Here is a 22620-nt window from a genome sequence, read left to right as displayed (position 1 = left end):
CTGGGATATTTATTCTGAGTTCTCCCATTATTGTTCTCTTTCAAGGGTGTGTGTGTGTGTATGTGTGGGTGTGTGTGTTTTAAAAGAGGGCGTAAGTAGCTAAATGTCACTGATTGTACATTAAGCCTTGTAATAAGCAAAGAGAAAAGTGCCTTAAGTAGGAAATTTGAAAAAATTCTGTTTGTCTTCTTTGAATTTGTTCCCATTTTAATTTCTCCCACCATGTGTCAAGGTTGCAAAAGGGAAAATGGTTTGTTTGTACAGGAACTAATTTTATAATAAATATAGGATTTTCATTTTTCATGGAAAAGCAGTAGGAGCTGACAAATTTTCAAAGAATAATATTTTCCCTACACTTGATCATTCTTGAGATAAGGTAAAACTTTCTGTAATTGGATGGCAAGTATCCCTGAAAAAATCTTAATTTTATAGTTAGAATATGCTCTCAGATAGAAATTATCAAAGTGAACATTTAGAAGGTAGTAACAATGTAGAATTTTGTGTTAATATTTAATGAGTATTCTGGTTACAGAATACAGCATTTGGTCTAGGATCTTCCTCCGAAGGGGTTTAGGTTCCTTTTATGTATTATGTAGGCTTTGCTTACTTAAAAAGGCAAAACCAGAACAATTTATTAAGCATCTCTATACATTATTTGTTATTTTTGTTTTATAGATAAGGAAGATCAGTCTCAGAAAAGTATGAATTGCCCAGTATCACACAGGAAGCAAGTTAAAGAACCAGGGTCTATGCTCTTAAACACTTCAAAATGTTTTATCACATGAGGGTAAGATATTACTTCCTATCAAACTCAGGGCTTTAACTATTATTTTTTTCTCCTTTAGAAATATCATTTTAGAACTTGAACCAATACCCACCTTTACTTCCTTCTTTTCTTCAAAAAAAATTTTTTGAACACCTGGTGGAAGCCACTGGAATGATCCAACATTTATTTACCTAATAGCAGCTTTCTCTTGTATATGTTTCTACTTCCTCATTGCAAAAGAATATATTTCTATAGGTGAGCTAAATATTTTAATCTATGTGTTAATACCCTAGAGTCTAAGGACTGAAAAAAAAAGAAATAAAATATATTTTAACCTACTATTGCTCTATCTATGTGCATAGAACTGGCACCAACTTCTGGTTGAATTGCTATATACTTCTAGCCAGAGAACTAAAATGTGCCTCTCAGGAAATAAACCTTGGTCTGGCCACTTGAGTCAACAAAAAATTGCGCATCTACTTACTAAATTTATGGAAGATGCTATAGGGAAACAAAGAAAAGCTAGCTCTATTCCCTCATGGAGCCAGTAATCCATTTAGGAAGAAAAGATATTTTTAAAAACGCAACAGCACAAGATGAGGCAGTAGCCCAGACTACGGTTTTGGAAAAGAAGTAGTTAGTATGGACGGGGGTAAACAGAATAACCAGGGAAGGCTTGATGATGAAGTAATCAGGGCAGAAAAGAAAAGAAGGAAAAGAACATGTTCAGGGAATAAAGAAGGTGTGTAAGGTGTGTCTAGAGGAGAGAGCAATGAGAGAGTTAGAAATGTGAGCTGGATGCATAATCAAATCAAATATAGAGGGCATATATTATTTGTATCAGAATAAAATACCATGAATTTAGGAAATAAAAATTGATCTCAAACGTTCTTCACACTTCATTGGGCTAGAACACAAGATTCCTCTGACCCTAAAAAAGGGTCAGCTTACTAACATGTTAAATAGAGACATGCCAACTTCATGGCATCAACTCTGGACCTAATGTCCTTGTTGTGTAGGTGTTTACACTATCATTTAATTAATACATCATAAATGTATATTCTTAGAATTCTAATTAATGTAGTACAGAGTTTCTGATTAAGAAACTCAAAACTTGCTTTGCATACTGAAATATAATTAAAATTACAGAGATCTAGTTGCATTCATCTAATTCAGCACACATAATTTCAGGTGAAATTTCTACTTATCGGAGAGAAAAATACTACAAAAATTACCAACTGTGCCACAACGGACATATAAGTGGTAGAGTATGAAAAGGGTAGTATTTTAATAGTATAAAATAAATGTTCTACAGAAAGCTTGCAAATAGCCACTTACAGTTTCCACTGGATTAGTTGCAAAATGCAGGCGTTTCTCTTAATGCTTAAAAATCCCCATATTCTAAAAAATCACACACTAAAATAAGGCCTACACAGGGGCAGGACAGACCATTCAAAACCTATAAACTTTGTCATAAAAAAACTAATGAAACAATAATAAACCTAAATAAAAATACTAACAGTTTAAAAACTGTTAAATTCCTTAATAAAAAACAATACTAAGTAAATATAGGACTCTTTGAAAAAGGGTGAGGGTAGTTTGATGAACAGGAGTGAAAGCAGATTGAGGCTGCTGGTTCACCAGGCCAAAGGTGAAACGCACAAGGCTGGGGAGAACCAGCAACAAACTCTTCCAAGACAAAGCACCGCTCATCCCAGCCAACAGGGAGCACGTGGGGCAGAGGGACCTCTTGGGTCCATGTCCCTTGCTGTGCTACTGGCTGCACTACTGTGCTTGGTGTTCAGTTGTTCTCACTTGTGGTGTGGAACAGTGTGCTGAAAACCACTGCTCATGATTCAACATGAATTCTGCCTGATACTAACACAATCCCCATATTCACCAAGTGTTACGAGTTACTCCCACTAGACAAAACGCAGGTTTCCGTATTGGTGAATTCAATCAACCCAAGTTCAAACAGGCTACTGAACCCGAGGCTGGTTGGGTGGGTTCCTGACTCAACTACACCATTTGATATACGGGACTTGAGCATCCGTGGATTCCACTGGGGTCCTGGAACCCACTACCCCCCCCACCCTCCCAACCGCATACCGAGGAACTGCTGTATATGTTATCATCATTCATTCTTCTTGGGGGTCATACAGGAACTGCGTTTAAATTAAGGGAGAAATTCCATTCTTAAGTCCTTCTTTTTAGATCTCTATTTAAAAGGTCAGTTTGTAATACACCTATTTCCATGAAAAACTGGACAAATTTGAACTATAAAATTTTAGTTCCTTTCTTGAGTGTATCTCTTTTATTATTATTATTTTAATTAATTAATTTTTGGCTGCGTTTGGTCTTCGTTGCTGAGCGCGGGCTTTCTCTAGATGCGGTGAGCGGGGGCTACTCTTCGTTGCAGTGTGTGGGCTTCTCATTGCGGGGGCTTCTCTTGTTGCAGAGCACGGGCTCTAGGCGCGGGTTTCAGTAGTTGTGGCACATGGGCTCAGTAGTTGTGGCTCGCAGGCTCTACAGCACAGGCTCAGTAGTTGTGGCGCAAGGGCTTAGTTGCTCCGCGGCATGTGGGATCTTCCTGGACCAGGGCTTGAACCCGTGTCCCCTGCATTTGCAGGCAGATTCTTAACCACTGCACTACCAGGGAAGCCCCCTATTATTTTTTTTCCTAAAATATTTATTTATTTATTTATTTATTTATTTTTGGCTACACTGGGTCTTGGTTGCAGCACGAGGGCACGCAGAGTCTTACCCAATGGACTACCAGGGAAGTCCCTTGAGTGTATCTCTCTTATTCCAATATTTAATCTGTGAGGATCTTTTTTATTTTTTATCTTTTTATTATGGAAAATTCCAAACATACAAGAAAGTAGAGAGAACAATATAATGACCCTCCATATACCTATCACTTCAAAAATTATCATGGATGACGGTATTTAACCTATACCGTCATCCATTTCCCTTCACTTTATTTTGAAGCAAATCCAAGACTCGCCTATCATTTTACCTATAAACATTTCTGTATGTGTGTAACAGTCTTTTAAACAGATCTTTGCGGGGAAAGGAAATGAGCCATTCATGCTCGAATGGGATAACCACAGGAAAGCCTTAATTTTGGGAATTTCTCCAACTCTATTGTGATAGCTTAAAAAACATCACTGAAACGCCACAGGGAGTGCGTATCAAGATTCTCTAGAGGTGCTACCTTTGCCTGGTGCTTGGCTAGAAAAGCAATATGGTGTAGTGGTTAAGCACAGGCACTCATGTCAGCTGGCTTGGGCTCACCCTCCAGCTCCACCACTTACTAGCTGTGTGGTCTTGAGCTCGCTAATTAACCTCTGTGTTCATGTGTAAAATGAGGATAATAACACTACCTAGTTCACAGAGATATTCTGAGGAATAAATGAGTTAACATACATAAAGTGCTTGGAACAGTTCCTGGCTTACAGTAAGCGCTGTGTGCTAGCATCTGTATAACATGAAGGTGTAACAGTTACTATTAAAGATTAAAAACAAGGTAACAGAATTCTTTTTTATGGATTCAAGAATGCCAGAGTGCTGTTAAGAAAGACCCAGTAACGATTTCGAGGGATCAAGAGAAGTAGATGTCAACAGAAAGCCTTCACACTCCATCTGGGACTCGGAAGAAGAGCAACCCAGCTTTGCTTTGTAATGAATTTTATCACCCCAAGTTTTAAAAAGTCAAAGCCAAACAAACAAGTGAAATTTCAGAACAACAACAACAAAATATATATATGTGTGTGTGTGTGTGTGTGTGTGTGTGTGTACCTTGGCATCAGCTTCCCAACACTGATGTAACAGTTCAGCAAAACTCTTGGGGCAACTGCTTGGAATGGTTAATCTCTGTAACAGGGAAAGAAAAAATAAATCAAACCGAAACAAAACAAAACACAAGGATTTTCTCATTAAAGGAAGGAAATTCTAATTGAAAGGTATACAAGAGTTAATTTAGTAGCATAAACAAGACATAAAATTTAAAACTTGCATTGATTAATATGTGACTGGCAAGAATTTACATTTAGGTTCATAGCATCTAATCTCTAAAGACACTTTACCGTTTTCCTCCAAAATCACAGTGGATGAAGAAATAGGGTTCAGCACAGCAAGTGCAACAAAATATAGAATCAAGTCTAAAAGAACCTGCAGTACGAGAGGGGCAAGTTGGAACTTAAATACTAAATCTAAACCACACATCTATCACTGTATTTTTATAGGCAACTATGAGATATGCAAACAGGCCAGGTAACTAGGAAAACAGTTCGGCTTTGGCAATAGGTGTACAACTTCTGAAAACATCTTGAGCACAGTGATAATTTTAAAGAAGTGTGCATTTTCTCAGCAGCAAATGAGACATTCTGAATGGATGACTCATTATGGCTTAGTTTTGGTCAAATGCATAAACTATAAGGACTTGATAGAACAAAGATTATAATGTGAGGATTAGTCTTGTTCTAACATTGTACAGCAGTGGTTCTCATAGGACATGTAATGCCCCCAGGGGCAGTTTACAGATCTACAGAGACATTTTTGTTTTAAAGTCTGGAGGGTTGCACCTGGAGCAGGTCAAGAATGCTGGCCATCTTTCAATATATAGTAAAGCCCTGATTAAAAATTCTCCTGCATTCCACCAAACTTCAAATGCCCTGTGTGCATTCATGTGAGTAAAACAAGAAAACAATGAGGCTTATAATTTTCTGAGCCTTAGAATCTGATTTATAAATAGCGTATTTTAAAAAATATTTTAAAAATACACTGAACATTCTATGAATGCAACTACTAAATAAAATAAATCAAGGGCAGATTGATTTTTGCATTATACATAACCTTACCAAGATTTTGGGAAAATGTTGCCTACAACAGTGTTGCTCATGGTACTGGAATCATTAATACAACCCATTTCTACTCTGCATTTGTAGCTGTTGAATTCTATTTATCCATAGGTGGAAGCATCTAAAACTGTTCCATTATCACCTCTACTGTTGTTAATACCTGAGCATTTATACATTGCAATACATATTTACTTCTTCCTTATATTACATTTAGAGCATCATGTTGACTTAAAATACAATGTTGTACTACCTCTGAGTTTCATTTCAGGGAAGAAGACGAAGCATTAACATAGTTGTTATAAAGAGAACATTGGGTGTGACAGAGCTGAGAACCTCTGTACTAAGAAGATTTATTTTACAGTATCTTTTGCCAAGAAGTTTTGCAAATAAAAAACTGAAAACAATTTAGTTGGATTTGGGGGAGGCTACATATAAAACTAGAAAAACAGTTGCCTTGGCAAGAAAACAGACAATCCATATTTGGAATTAAAATAAAAATAAACCAAAATAAATAAAACTTTAAAGCAAAGTAAAAAAAAAACAACAACTCTCCAACTTAGAGGCTACACTAAGCATTTTTAAACTTCTGGTCTTGTGATTTCATAGAATAGAGCAAGATGTAGTAAATGGTACTATTATTTTACTGTAATGCAAACTGGAGACCTTTTGATGAAGGTCAAAAGGGAAATCAAGTGTTTACTTAAAAAAAAAAGTAAGATGGTTGGGGATGGCAACTAATAAAAACAGACAGTCATTGCAATTATGTGACGGAATGTACTCCATGTGTAATGAAAAGTAAGTTTTCATAAAAGGTAACATTTTCAACATAACTTTTGCACAACATTTTCCCAAGAACTGAAATGTGAACTGGCTGAATATGGATCTTGATCTTTTCTTACTGACAAACTTTTTAGATACCACATGTAAGACATTATAAAAGGAGACATAATTATTTTAAATTATCTGAGACGGTCAAATATCAGTTAAATCTAGACTCAGACACTTCATGTAATGGATTATTTGGTAACACTAAAAAGTACTTTAAAAGAGAATCTAAAATATTTAAGTCCTGATTACGTAACTGTGGGCATTCCTAATTCATTAAAACATCCTGAAATAACCAGATATTAACACCAGGTTTGCAACACTACTTAAAACTTAAATATTTTAAAATAAAACAGTTTCAAATTTAAAATTAAAATATTTCCTAATCACTAAATTAGGCATGGTATTTTTTAAAAAGATCACATTCTTTTTTGCACCATTTTCAACATAAGATGCAATAATTATTTTTTAAGTCAAGTTTATTATCTTTTTTTAAAGTGTAGTCAAGAACAATGGATTAAGTTTTTGAGGATTTCTATGTTAACAAAGAATAGTAATTTTGCTACTTAGAATAAAACACACTTAAGCATTTATAAAGATAGAAATTATAATGCCAGAACATTCTGAATGACTGCTAATTGAGTTTTATGGAAATTACAAAGGCAGATAGACATATCCGTAAGATTTTAAAAATTTATTAGTAATACCCTCTTAATTTCATGCCTTCTATAATATAAGAGTTCACTGTTTGCTTTGTAAAGTTTAACAGTGCTTTATGGATTCTAGTTTCAATAGGATTTAATAATAGGAAAAATGATTGTTTGAAGACCTTATTTCTTTATTAAGGGTTTGGAATCAAAGGTCTTCAGATATAATTTTTAGAAAGTACTGATCTCCCTATAGATGCAAAAAGCAATCCTAAATGGTAAAACCAAATAAGGTGTACAGTCTGGTTAACAGTAATGTATCAGTGTCAATTTTCTGGTTTTGATACTATACTATACCTATGTCTCACCAGTGGGGGAAGCAGGGTGAAGGGTACACAGAATTCTTTGTAATATTTTTGCAGCTTCCTATGAGTCTAGGATGACTAGCATTCTAGTGTGACTAGCTCACATTTAAAATGTCTCTCTGAAAGTTAAACATGTCATTTTTTATTTCAATGAGGCCTCTTAAAAAAAAATATAGCTTTCTCCTTTCAACTCAATAACCCAAGGTATTCCAGAGTAAAAATAACTAAAATAAAATAACTGGAATTTGAAGGGATTTTTATAAATTTTATTTAAGTCAAAGTCTCAATTTTATTATAAAATAAAATAAATCCTTGGGAATTATTTTAATGCTATCTCAACAGAATTTGTTTTGGTAATAAGTGCCTCCATTTATGAGGTAGAATGAAGACATTTTCTTGAATGATGACAATGGAAACTACATTTGAACTTAATTTCTATATTCTGATAAATAAATATGCAGAATGAGAACAAACAAATATCCTTGTAATACCCAATTTTCATTAGGTTCATTAGAAAGTTGAGAAAAATTATTTCACCCTGTGGGTTTCTTTCAAATGACTATTTCATTTAATAAATATAGTATGTGAGGCATTTGAAGAGCCTCCATCTGTTATTAGCTGATCATGAGATCACACCATGGACACTCTACTTTAGGGGATTCCTGGGGAGAAAGGGGGAGATGGCCTCCTCATATAGCCTGCTGAGGAGATTCTGAAGGTGATTTATGGGGGATTCTCAACCCTCAAGTCAGCTACTCAAAGGCAGCTTCTACATTCATTTTTCTCTTTGTTTTTAAAGTGCTTTAGATTCACACCTTTTCTGCCCTCCTTTAAATGAAATATTTTAAAATATTAATTACTCTGTCTTATACATATTTGGAGGGTCCAGTCAGCTTTTAAAAAAAATTTCCTCCTAGTTTATCTTGAAATGATACAGAGGGAAAAAATGACATTGAGTGTTCTGCTCCGAAGTCAACAGAAGGTCAATAATCTTCTTCACTCTATTTGTCAACCCAGAACTAAACGTCTAATCATCTCACTGTCAAAAGAAACTGAACAGAATCAAGTGGGTTCTCGTACCATGAGATAATCAGTTACCCTGTGTGTGAGGTCTGATTTAATAGCACACCAGGAATAACCATCCCATTTAATTAAAACAGGGCAGCCTCTGTGAAACAATGAGTAAGACACATTCTTGAATATAACATCTTTTTATTTTTCTTAAATTGGCAGCTCTCTCCCATCAAGTTCAGCTATCATGAACATTTCATCCATTCTCAATGGCTCAGGAGGACAGATTAATAAGGTAACCATGAATTATGTGATCTAAAATATGGAAACTTGGTTTCTCTCAGTCAATAGCAGCTTTTTGATTGATCTAGTTTGCTCCTGCGCTCACGTGGGGAGTGGATCAATCTAATTCTTTTAAAGCGTTAAAAAGGGAATATTGCTACATATTCACCGTTTTGCAAATTATTTTACCCTAAGGCTGCACCCTTCCCTTTTGTGAAGGGCACAGATAAGATGTGGAAATGAAGAAGTTTTGTGAAATAAAGTTGTTTTGCAGCGTTGCAAAGACAACTGCGGGCTTCCATTACTTGATCTAAGTTCTCATAATACCTTGATAATGGATGCTTCATCCTTATGCTGAGAATTTCCATGGCTGTGCGTTTCAGTCACAATTTTAAACCTTTCAAAATGTATTTGCTCTCTTTGATATGAATGTACCATGTTCTCTGATGTTGGCTCATAGGTCCAACTAACGGAAAGCCTCAATTTGTGGGAAGAAGAAAAGCGAGGCTGGGGACACAGCACAAACGGTGTTTACGCCACTGAAGTTCTTTTGAAATGGAAAGGCTCTGCATGAAGAAGGGAACAGTTATGCCACTGCCTCGCCAATTCCAGTGAGGAGCTCATCTTCAATGTAGTGTTCAACGTAGGTGGCAAAACTGTAATTTTTCCCTTTTTTGAAACTATTTTTTCTTCTTTTATTTTTGAAATTCTCATCTAAGCGACAGTTTCTTGTACTATAGTGACTCCTGCTGGGAGAGGTAAGTTGAAGTAGCTGAAGGTCTCTTACAGATATATCAACTCCCGGACAGTAAAAAAGATGTCCTAAACGCAGGAGATGGAGTTAAAACTGTTCCCCTACCTTGGACGCAATGGCTTCTTTCATCACTAAGAACAAACCCCTAGGTTTTACAATTGAGACTGAGAAACTAGTACAGTACTTGTACAATTTTTGATCTACAGCATCACGACGTGAAGCTGCAACAATTAGATGTAAAGGGTCCATTCATGAGGAATAACATCACTTTGACCCTTTGTGTTAGCTCCTACTGCTAATCTTTCCATAAGCGTGAACTTACTTTCAATTTGAAGAAGATGAAAAAGTCTTTTGCAAAACCCCAATACTGTTTTCTGATCTATGTACCTGAATGGAGAATCGCAGTCTTACCTCGTTTTTTTCCACTACAAGCCAAGCTACTTGTAATCCTTCCAGACCTTTAAAGGGGACCTCCCTTGTTAGCATCTCCCAGAGAACCTGGAACAAAAAGAAAATGGAATTTTTATTCTTGTACTTCATATTTTTGGTATATTACTGAAACTTTAACATTTAACTGTATCCAGTTACCAGGCACAACCAACTCCATCTGTAGAAACTTGGGCAAAATGTATATATTCATGCAGAGGACTTCTTCCATATATTTTATATATATATATTTTTTTTAGTTGTTGTTGCTGTTCTTTTTTTATATTAAAGACAAAAAATCTGGTTTAGGAATTAGAATGTCTAGAGCCAGGCTTAAAAGGTCATGAAACCAGTGGGCCTCAGTGATTTAACTTTATCTTGTAAATTAACAGAATTCTCATGTATCACCATAAACTAGATTTTATATTTTGTTGGTCAAAACTCTTTGCACCTTCAATCTCTGATAAATTGCTCTATAAGATAATAACTGGGAATTCAACCATATTTTCAAAGGTTCAATAATGGTCTCATAAAAAAAAAAAAAAATCGAGCGCCAAATCCAAATCACTGGCTATACCACTTACTCCACAATGGTAGGTACTCGTCAAACTGTAACATTTAGATTTCGTGCTTTGGAGAAATCTCTCTCAAAATGAGTCAGTCTAAGGGATTCATTTTCCTCCACTTACCACACAATTTATTATATTATATTCTAAAATGTAATAAACGCCTTATATATACACATATATAGGCTGTGTATGCGTGCGTGTTCACGTGTGTGCAAATTTATGTTTGTGTTATCTCTCTGCAATCCTTGAGATTAGCAGGATTAATAAATCTGTACTGGAACGCCCAAGCAAAGCAAACTGATGCTGGAAATGCTGAAAACAGCCAATGATTTTGTATTCTCTTTCAACTCTGAGTAATGGAGATTTTTACATTCAGTTTCTTTCTTTATTTATACAAATGAGTATTAAGATTTGAATCTACCAACACTTTTGTGAAGTGCAAAAACAATTATAATTTTATCAATAATAATCGTAATAATAACAACCACTATCATTTATTGAGTGATTATGTTCCAGTTACTCTGTTAAACCCTTTTGGTATGTTATCATGATTAATCTCAATCCCATCAGAGAGGTATCATTCTCATTGTATAGATGAGGAAACTAAGGCTTAAGGAAGTTAAATAAACTTGCCCAAAGGCACTGAGTTATCAGGTGGCAGAGCTAGAATATGAATTTGCTGTCTCACCCCTGAAGGTCAAGGTCTTGACCACATGTAATTGTAGAGAGGGGAGAGCTACAGTATAAGAGAGAATGCAGCGGGCCCTAGTTTTGGTACGGAGCCATGGCAGAAGCGAATTCAGCACCTCTGATTTACACTTCTGTTGTTCTAAAAACAAAAACCCATTTCTAAATAAGAATGTACATTGAGGATATATACACTATTCAAGGGAATCCAATATCCACTATTTCCTCAGCCAGCGCTCGGTCTTATTGGAGCCGTAACATGTTAAATGAATTCTGGCTAATACGAAGATAATTAGCAGCAAAATCAGGGAAATTGGCAGATGCTGCTCAAGCAGGAGGAAAAGAAATTCACTGAAGCCTCTTTGGGTTTTTAATCAAGTGTGTCAGGTACTTCTTTAGAAGAGCTACTGAATAATTCTATCTGAGTCACAGAAGTGCTTAGGAAAAGGTAAGGGGCATCCCAGAAGGGGATGATTCCAGCAAACACTGAAAGTAAAGAAAGGGTGAGAACTAGAACGGGTATGTGGTCACCTGACACAGGGCGGCACGGGGGTGGGGTGGGGGACAGAGGCAGCAAGAGGGCTGAGCAGGAAATGAAGCCCCTCAGTTTGTTGCAATTACCACCCTCCCGGTGTTGGGATTGGGGAGGGGAAGGCGTATGAAGGGCAAGTAGGTGAATGGATTTGGCATTCCTAAGGAGAATGGGAAGAATGACTGCCTCAGATAAATCTAACGCCCTGGACCCCAAAACGTCTGGATAAGCAGCCTTGCACCCCTCCTTCTGGAGGCTGGCCGGCCTGCACAATACACTGCACGTGCGCACACATGCACAAAGGCGGCCTGGGTTTTGTGGGGTAAGATGCAGAACCAAGAGCCTGGGGAGTGACACCAGAAAAAGATTTATGTCATTCTTTTTTTTTTTTTTTAAATAGTGGTTTATTTTTATTGAGTTTTATATTTTGTAAGACCCTTTTTATTAATTAATTAATTTATTTATTTTTGGCTGTGCTGGGTCTTCGTTTCTGTGCGAGGGCTTTCTCTAGTTGCAGCAAGCGGGGGCCGCTCTTCATCGCGGTGCGCGAGCCTCTCACTATCGCGGCCTCTCTTGTTGCGGAGCACAGGCTCCAGACGCGCAGGCTCAGTAGTTGTGGCTCACGGGCCTAGCCGCTCCGCGGCATGTGGGATCTTCCCGGACCGGGGCACGAACCCGTGTCCCCTGCATTGGCAGGCGGATTCTTAACCACTGCGCCACCAGGGAAGCCCTTATGTCATTCTTTATCCCAAAATATTCAGTTGGAAAGTGTCCAAAAATCTAGTAAGACCCGAGTTATATTTCTCCGAGGGTTCTAATCCTGGAAAAAATAAGATAGTTTCATGCTACTCCCTCTCTGTGTCTCTAAAGAGCTACCACAGCTGAGGGAGCCACTTGATGGATGTGAAACTGGCAAGGATGACGGGGATGGTGTCCTTAACCACTGGGTCCTGAAGCCCAAATGAGGTCTTTAGTTTAATTCCACGATCAGCACATCTCAAGATTTCCTATTATTTATTCACCATTCAGAAATGTATCAAAAAAGTAGGTGGTATGAGATAGGACAACAGCTTTTTCTACTGAACAAAATGACATTTGGCACAAAAAATGTAACTTTGTTGAGGAAGTCACTTAGAGGTCAAAAAGTGTATTAAACTATGACTGAAAATATCAGTTATGGAAAATGCAGGCCAAACATTATTGTGATCTTTCACCTTAAAAATATTTTCCAACTCATTTTATATTGAGACGTCCCCATGTTTAAACTGGGTTCACAAGGGAAATTTCTATTTTCAGTTTACAGAAGAGAAACTTGGACAAGGCTGTGTACTTTTCCTGCCTTTTCTTTTACAAACAATGGAAAGCCATTACCTGAGCCGGGCTGGTTCTGGAACAGGGCTCAGAGACAAGTGAGGCAGTGATGCTTGCTCTTAAGCCGCTCTATTTTCAAAGCTGGTTTCGGCTGAGAAGCTTCTGAGAAGGTAATCCCTTCTGCATTGTCATTAAGGAGAGCTTTGTTTTTAAAGAGTGGCTAGGCCTTGAGTTCTCAGAAGGCTAATTCTTCAATGATTTTGGCTCTCCTGAAGTCTTTTCTTTTTCGTGGATAATATCCTAAACACTCCTGGTTTAGTCCTTCAAGAGAAGTCACCAGAAGGGGATAGAAAAAAATCTAGTGCCTTATAAAACAGAAACAATTTCCTGCCTAGCGAAGCTTTACCAGCGCAGAAGCAAGGATCACAAGATCCATTTCTGGCATTTCACCAGCACGTTTATTTCAGGGCTATACAAGCCTGGCTAGTCTCCTCATGTGTTAAGAAGAAACAGAGGTCAATTAAACTGGGGAGGGCTAGGGACTTTGAGACTATGAAGGGCTAAATTCTTACAGCAAGTCTGAGAAAGAAAAATAAAAAGCAAACATATATTGGGGTTTTGGGGATGGGTTTCAAAAAAGGGACAACTGTTTTTTATGTTCTTATTCATCTGCATGTGACTGCTGTGTGGGTGGGAGCTCAATTAATGGAACAGGCTTTTAATGAACCCTGGTATGTTTTCTGCAAACAGATGCACCTACTGACAAAGGAGTTCTGGTTACTCACCTGTTTTGAAAGGACATCAAAAATTCTAAATGCCCGCATTGCTCTCCTAGATAGATATCATTTTCAAGGTTTATGCACTACAAACTTCTACAACTAACATGGCCCCTACCTTAATAACTGTCCTCTACTGCTCTTTTAGGGAGTACCTACTTTGGACATGTAACGCTATTTTCATTTTAAAAAAAAACTGTGATTGTTTAAACAAAAAGGCTCAGTAAAGCATGCCTTGTACTTTTTCTTTCACTAATGGTGTTAATTGACAGTACTATGGGAAGGGGTCAGAATTAAATAAAATCCTGATTTGTCATTTATAACTAAATGAGCACATGTGCACTTTTCTGAATGGAATTCTGCTGATGCAGCTATGGGGTAAGAATAACCAGCATTCCAAGTAAACCCCTGTCTTTAAGATAGCAAAAGAGTAGCCCCTGCTTTAAAACTAACATGCAATGGGAAAGAGTGAGACTTGTGGTCCCTTATTAAAATACTAGGAACCGTTCTTCAGCGATGTGGCTTGTCTTCCAATCTGGAATAAGAGGGTTCCACAGGGGTCTCAAATGTCAGTCCGCTACAGATGGCAGAGTGGTTTTAACGGTTTTAAAGAGTTGTAAAAAACAAAAGAATATGCAACAGAGACTGTAAGTGGCCCTTCATAGTCTAAAATATTTACTCTCTGGCCTTTATAGAAAAAGTTTGCTGGCTCCTGTTTCCACAGGATAAAATGAGACACTAGTCCCAAGGAGCAGGCAAAGTAAAATTTAAATTGCCCTAAGTTGGTGTCTAGCGCAGTGCCTGACACAATAAATAGATTTTTGCTTAAAAATGAGGAACAGAACTTCATTAAGAGGGAATCATCTCACAAAAAGTCTTAAATCGCAACAAATTTCCCCATTTTCAGACTCCCCAGCAGATGAATTGTAGGATGGTTAGAACGTAGTAACTTTTGACATACGGGACCAGCTTTAGAATATATTTCTTTAGGAACTTTTGGTTTTTTCCCTTTCTTTTGATAAGAATTATTTGATCACTGTCTAAAATAGGTTATAGCCTTCATTCTTAGAAACACACAGAATTAAGGAAAATTAGGTATTTAACCTGATGCTACTACTGTCTTCCAACTTTTACAATTCTAGCCTTTCATCAAAAACATATATTTCATTCAAGAAATGATTTTTTTCAAATAGCCAACAAAACTGATATTATATTAATTTGGTAGACATAAGATGTAGTAATGATTTAGAAAAAGCTAGCTAACTGAAACCAGCCCAGAACTTACTGAGGCTAGCAGTAATTACCTAGAGACTGATGAACTCTAAAGAAAAAGGAATGGGTTTGACGGTGTTGGTCTCCTCCTGTGCTGTCAGCTATCACCTTCAGTTGAAAACACAGGAGTTCAGGAAGAAGAGGCATGCTGATTTGGTCTAAAGTTAGACTGCTTTTTCCCCATGATTATGAAAGTCTCCTTTTAAGAAGTTATAAAACAGAGAGGCAATATGATCAGGAGATGAGAGGCGAAGACAGGGGGTTCCAAACACTATTTTGGACTTTTTAAAGGAAATACAGCATTTTTAGGGATAAAAAACTTATCCTCAAAAAAGGGGAACAAATAAATTCCTTCCTCCACCAAGGAACCTCCCCGCCCACTCTCCCCTCCCCACCTCTCCTCCCCCATTGCCCCCACTTCTTTCTCTCTGCTAATTCAGATACAACTTATTCCTCAAGAATGATCCATCTCAAAACTCCTTCTCTAGGGCTTCCCTGGTGGCGCAGTGGTTGAGAATCTGCCTGCTAATGCAGGGGACACGGGTTCGAGCCCTGGTCTGGGAAGATCCCACATGCCGCAGAGCAGCTGGGCCCGTGAGCCACGATTACTGAGCCTGCACGTCTGGAGCCTGTGCTCCGCAGCAAGAGAGGCCGCGATGGTGAGAGGCCCGCGCACCGCGATGAAGAGTGGCCCCCGCTTTCCGCAACTAGAGAAAGCCCTCGCACAGAAACGAAGACCCAACACAGCCATAAATAAATAAATTAATTAATTAAAACAAAAACAAAAACAAAAACAAAACTCCTTCTCTAGCATCTTCTGCTCCTTCACTGATTCATTCCTGTGGTCTCTATTCCTTGAGCATCCCACCTCCTGACCCGCACATTATTCTGTTCTTGTAACTATGTTGCTCTGCTGGTCTTCTTATGTGAGACCTTAGATTCATGCTTCAGATAGCCATTGCAGCAGACATGGACAAGGCTATGTGCTAGATGATAAGCACATTTTCTTCTGTATTCTCCAGAAATTCACTAATCAGTTTAATGGTTGACATTTCCTGTTAATTAACTCATTTGGCAGATCGACTGGTGGTTTTTTGAGCAACACATTACAATGAAGTCCTGTTCCACATTGTATCCACTGACTTACAGAGATATTCTACAGACGTATGTCCACCCAGGAAGGCACTCTCCACAGGAGGGCATCAGGCCCAACACTATTTTAGGTTCCATCTAAATTTGCTTCTTGCAGATGGCACTGGCTTCTTCTCAACACAGGACAAAATAACTCAGATGCATAAAAATGATCAAAGGAAACCTTCTAGTAATTAGAAAATATTCTCTCTGTTGCCACTGCTCTGGGCATTCCACCAGAAACAGCATCATGGTTTTAAAACTGTGTTAAATTGTTATACCCCGCTTCTGTAAGTTGTTTGCTTTTCGCATGTCCTTTAGCAACAAAAAATGAGAAGTGAACTCACCACACCATAGGAATATGTGTCACAAGTTTCAGAAACAGGGAGACTCTGGATAACTTCTGGAGCCATCCACGGGAAAGTTCCAACCAAGGACATGTGCGTTGTGTGGTTATGGAACCGAGAGGCACCAAAATCACAGATCTGAGAAAAGAGAAACGAGTATCAACTTTTAACTCACTGACTAATAAAAGAATTACCAGTCACAAAACCTACATCTGAAATTAATGAAATTTTTAAAAATTAAAATAAAGAGTCCTACCTTCAACACCCCATCAGCAGCAATAACAACTAAAAGGAAAAAAAAAAAGATAAATTATGAAACTCATCTAATTTGAGTTATACTGAAAAAAATTATAAACTTCTATTTCTATCTTCCATATGGCATTATGAAAGGTAAAATCAAAGTATTTACTGCACTGAAGATTTTGTAAAAAGGAGCTGACATTAAAATAAAAATACAAAACTAATTCTATGAGGTGCTGATTAAAAAAAGGCTTCAAAACACTGGTTTAAATTAAATGCAGTAGTGTGGAGCAAAAAAGGCATAGATTAGTAGTAGTCAAGAGAACCAAATTTTTACTTGGGTTCTGCCACTAGACTGTCAACATGATACTGAGGAATAATTAGCATTATTACTTCATGGTATATATGGTTTTTCCTCCCAGTTGAAGAGTAATTTTCTTGAAGGCAGAGATAATACTCATTTATTTACTTATTCATACATTCATTCATTTAACAAATATTTGTTGAGCATATACTATGGGCAAGGCCATGTACTATGTTCTAGCAGAGGAAGGTGAGCAAGACTGGCATTGTCTCAGCTCTGGTAGAGATCACAGTCTAATGGTAAAGACAGTTAAACATCTATAATAAAGTGGGATAAGTTCCATGATGAGAGGCATGGAGACTGCCATAGGACCAAAGAGCAGTCTAAGAAGTCAAAGTGTAAGGAGGTTGAAGTTTCCTGGAAGAAATGATGCTATGCTAAACAGAAAGAGGAGACCCGGGGGAGGAAAGCAGTTTTCTAAGCAGAAGAGTGAGCTTGTGCAAAAGGTCAGGAGCAGAGGAAAAGGCATGCAATTTTGGAGAGCACAGGCCAGGTCCAGAAGAGCCTTTGTGAGAAACGGAAAGGCAATGAATGATTTTAAGCGGAGGAATGAAATGGTCAAATGTGCAGAGGGGAACAGAACACAGGTAAGGAGATCACTGTGCGCACCAGTGTTGTGGTCCAAGAGAGGTGAGGACGCCTGCACTAAGGCTGTGGCAAAGGACAGGAGAGAAGTGGACCGAGTCAAGAAACAGCTAGGAAGCAGAATCAACTGGGCTTGGATAATTGGCTATGGGGCAAGAGGAGGAGAACTCAAAGAGGAAATAAAATAGAGGCCATACAGCATAACGGTTAGAACAGGAACTCTGCACTCAAACCGTAATTCCTTTTTATTTGATTACTGGATTAGGCAACTGGTATTGTCACTCACTGAGAAAGGGAATGCAGGAATCATTTTTTGGGGGGTAGGCAGAAGATGAAAAGATCAACTTGGACACAATACATTTTAGGGTCACACAAGATACGTATGTGAATATGTTCAATAAGCAGATAGATATATAGTTTTGAAGGTGAGATCTATTTGAGAGTGTTAAGATGTAGTTGGGGCTTTTATGGGAGTGGGCGAATAAGAGCATAAGAAGGGAGGAGGCCAAGGGCAGAATCCTGAAGAAATGTTTCTAGCCTTTCCTTTGTAAGCCACACAGTGTCTTGAACATGGTAGTTTAGCAATACTTATTAGCTGTTACTAATGACCTTGATAAGTGGAGAAAATAACCTTTGCATGATCCAATACACAGAAATAGCCTAAGGGTAAATTTGATACTATATATAATAAGCTATACATTTTTTCAAATAAAAATATAAATATTGTTAATACTATATTCAGTTATTTAAAAAATACTTCTACTACTTTTTTTTGATTATAAGGTTAATAAGTGTTCATTTAAAAAAGTCTAACATTATAAATCTGTGTAACTTAGGGCTTCCGTGGTGGCGCAGTGGTTGAGAATCCACCTGCCAATGCAGGGGACACGGGTTCGAGCCCTGGTCCGGGAAGATCCCACATGCCGCGGAGCAACTAAGCCCGTGCGCCACAACTAACTGAGCCTGCGCTCTAGAGCCCATGCTCCGCAACAAGAGAAGCCACCGCAATGAGAAGCCCACACATCGCAAAGAAGAGTAGTCGCCACTCGCCACAACTAGAGAAAGCCCGTGCACAAGCAACGAAGACCCCACACAGCCAAAAATAAATAAATATAATAAATAAATTAAAAATAAATAAATAAATCTATATAACTTAGAAAATAAAAGTCCTACTATTCTGTCTCCACCCCCCCAAAACTGTTAAAAGTTTGATCTATATTGTTTCAATGTGTATGTGTTTTCCCATCAAGTAATTACACAAACTGTAATTTTTGGCTGCGTTGGGTCTTCGTTGCTGTGCGTGGGCTTCCTCTAGTTGCAGCGAGCGGGGGCTACTCTTCGTTGCGGTGCGCGGGCTTCCCATTGCGGTGGCTTCTCTTGTTGCGGAGCATGGGCTCTAGGCGTGCGGGCTTCCATAGTTGTGGCACGCGGGCTCAGTAGTTGTGGCTCGCAGGCTCTAGAGTGCAGGCTCAGCAGTTGCGGGGCATGGGCTTAGTTGCTCCGTGGCATGTGGGATCTTCCCGGACCAGGGCTCATACCCATGTCCCCTGCACTGACAGGCAGATTCTTAACCACTGTGCCACCAGGGAACCCCCCAAAGTGTAATTTTTAAAAATGGGAACATTCTCCATTGTTAGTCTTCATAATGACATCTTGGATAATTTAACCATTCTTCTCTCATGGGATATTTAGGATACACAGATAAACTAGATTAAAAGGAGAGATGTTAAACAACTTACTTAGATTGAAATTCTGAGCAAGAACTGAAAATGTACAAAGTCATAAAACTCTGATACTTCCTACTAGATTCTGTATTATTTCCTAATGACCTCCTGCTAGCCAATATATATTAAAAGTGTTTAGCTCCAGGAAGCTTATGTCTAAGAAAAGCCAAAGGATAAGTGACGAAGCCTAGAAAAGGGCAAGAACCATCAGCCAGAGTGGACTGTCAGGGTCAGGGTGCTGGTCCAACCTGGACTGCTGAGGAGTGGCAGCTGCCGACAACTTCCCCTTCTCCACCCCCGCAAGCATCATGGTCCTGGGCAGCTGGTTGGATTCCTGAGTTCTCTTCCTCCGCTGACCAGGACTACCCATTCTAAGGATCACACTATTAGTAGTTACCCATTGTAACTGCAGTGATTTAAAGATTTTCTAAAAATAAATTGTTTTCCTCCTCCTCCATACTTAGAAGAATCACTGAGAAAGCAAGTAAAAAATTAAAGCATGTAAATGAATTGATAGCAAGATTTTTTGTTTTTAAGTAGCAAACTCTGAGGCAAACTCTGAGTGCTGGCTAGCTAAATAATCCCACTGCCTTTCTCCATTAATTTTCAAGTGATGTAATGGACAAAGCATGCTATTACCACTCCTACTTGAAGGTAACATCTAATCCTGCCATTTAAAAGTGCTCACTCTCCGAATTATAAAATACAGGATCATAAATAAACTTTAGCAAGTAGAGAAGAAGAAAAAGAAAGCTCTTACTTTCCAAACCTGTGCATCATTTTTGGGCGCTCCTTCAGGTAATATGAGTGACATAAAAAATCTACACCAGGACTTCCCTAGTGGCGCAGTGGTTGAGAATCTGCCTGATAATGCAGGGGACAGGGGTTCGAGCCCTGGTCTGGGAAGATCCCACATGCCGCGGAGCAACTAGGCCCGTGAGCCACAACTACTGAGCCTGCGCGTCTGGAGCCTGTGCTCCGCAACAAGAGAGGCCACGATAGTGAGAGGCCCACGCACCGCAATGAAGAGTGGCCCCCGCTTGCCGCAACTAGAGAAAGCCCTCGCACAGAAATGAAGACCCAACACAGCCAAAAATAAATAAATAAAAATAAATTTAAAAAAAAATTTACGCCAAGTAACTCAGGAGTAACAATAACAAAACTCCAAACTGCTAGTACAGAGAGCCATCTAAAAATAGAAGACTAGAAATACACAACTATGTGCTTTGACCAGCAATACCTGTTTTAGAAAATGATTCTAGAGAAATAATTAGGGATGTGTTGAAAATTTCTACTGAGAAGTATTAACTTCAACATTTCCTATCAGAGAAAAAATAATGTAAACAACCCAAATGTCCATATTCTGTGCTACTTATACAGTGGAACACTATGCAGCCTCTTGAAATAATGTGGTGGATTTTCACATTTATTAATAGAGGAAAGGTTTTCACAGTATCAGCAGTGAGTCAAAAGAGCAGGTTACAAAAGATATGGAAAGCATGATGCCTATTTCTATACAACGGTGCATGTATTTTATAATAAAATAGGTAAAATAAAAAAGTATGACTACGTTACCATTTCTTGACTTCAGATCTCTGTGAATCACCTTGACAGGAGCCTCCATATGTAAATAGTGCATTCCTTTTAGTACAAAAAGGAAGAAAGGCCTATTAATATAATTTTTCAACATTGCATCAGTATTACCTTTCTATTTTAAACATCAGTATTACTTTCCATATTTTTGCAAAGGATTTAATAGCAAAAAATAAATTCATGTGCTCTGTTTTTCCATGATGGATAAAATAGGGACAGGATATGCCCACATTAGGAAAATTTATATGCTAAGAAAAATTTATGTGCTTTAACCTCTTAGAAGTTGGAATTTGATTGTGGATAAAGTGAGCTTCTTATAATACCCAATAAGGACACCTTAATTTTCTGGAGTCTGCACGAAAACAGCACAGATACCACTGGAAGAAAGGCTCCAATGACTAAGGTATTCTATACTACCAACTGCCTTCTAAATCAGCCAAAGTTCTGACCAAAAATTTCAGTTTTCATTTGCATGTCTGCAGTTACCCAGTGCAGCTTGGTTTCTCAGTACTCATTCCAGTAAGACCCCGGGAGTGGAGGTGGGGTAGGGGTGGGGAGAACTGGTTGGATTCATTAGTTGTGGTTGGTAAAGGATTTGGGGATCCTCAGATAGAAAAATATACAGTAGTTACAAAATATTTTATTCTTCTTACAAGGATAAATCTTCGAGATAATCTATATTTAAATGTACTCTAAAATTCTCTACAACATATTGAAAATCAGGTTACTTCAGTAAATTGGATGTATATAGAGTTTTATTATTTTGAATAAAAAAATGACTCTTTCCCAGTATTTATATAGTCTATCCCCTTAGAATAAAGAACAAGAGCATTTTCTACTGAAACATTTCCTCTCTTTATTTCTCAAGTTGTCTTTTCTAAACAATGGAATAGCTCCCTCACCCCAATCAAACAGGTTCCTTTGGTTAATGAACTATCTATTGAACAATAATTTAATAACTAGGCCTTGGTTCTTTTTTTCAGTATATAGAAAATTTCAGTTTTATAAAGGCTAATTTTAAAAATAATCTATTATTTTATACTATTCTGATTATTATATAGTGAAGAATCATGAAAGAACATAGAAAAATTTAAACTCTTGCCATATAAAGATATTACTGAAGAGTCAACAAAAGTGTTAGTAATTCAAATGATCTTAAACAAGATATAACTGGAATAAAAGAAATATTTCTTCTAATATTAAGTTCTACATATTCTAAGCTGTGAAAATTCAAAAGCTACAACTCAGGTAACTTTTAATAATTTTTATGACAGAATTTCATAGTTATTTCTCTTTTTCTTTAAGAATCAAATTCCTGAATAATTTTTCAGGTAGAAACTATTTAATTACTATTAGAGGTATACCTAGATCGTTTCTATATTTGCTGACAATAAAGAATTTCAAAAAACGCTCAAGCAAAAAAGTTTTAAATACAGGCACTTTTCTTCCTCATGGCAGATATTACAAGAAAAAGTATTGTAAATTATTTGTGTATAACATATAGTATACATTTATAGAATATTTAGTGTACATAAACAGTTGTAATCAAAA

General features: G+C 37.7%; 1 protein-coding gene across 7 annotated transcripts in view; it reads right to left on the bottom strand.

Annotated features, from left to right (window-relative positions):
* Positions 1–22620, bottom strand: part of MAP3K20 (mitogen-activated protein kinase kinase kinase 20) — a 169200-nt gene that overhangs the window by 58849 nt on the left and 87731 nt on the right. For all 7 annotated transcript variants that reach the window (XM_036857319.1, XM_036857322.1, XM_036857317.1 and 4 more), the window contains exons 5-9: positions 21052–21117; positions 16820–16848; positions 16564–16701; positions 9924–10010; positions 4568–4642 (exon numbers count right to left, since the gene is read on the bottom strand). In XM_036857319.1, coding sequence (XP_036713214.1) covers positions 4568–4642; positions 9924–10010; positions 16564–16701; positions 16820–16848; positions 21052–21117 — 395 coding nt within the window. The remainder of the gene's footprint in view (positions 1–4567; positions 4643–9923; positions 10011–16563; positions 16702–16819; positions 16849–21051; positions 21118–22620) is intronic.

The sequence above is a fragment of the Balaenoptera musculus genome, chromosome 7 (genome assembly GCF_009873245.2).
Source record: "Balaenoptera musculus isolate JJ_BM4_2016_0621 chromosome 7, mBalMus1.pri.v3, whole genome shotgun sequence".
NCBI lineage: Eukaryota > Metazoa > Chordata > Mammalia > Artiodactyla > Balaenopteridae > Balaenoptera > Balaenoptera musculus.
Note: the sequence above shows the minus strand (reverse complement) of the source record. Positions and strands in the feature narration are given on the sequence as shown.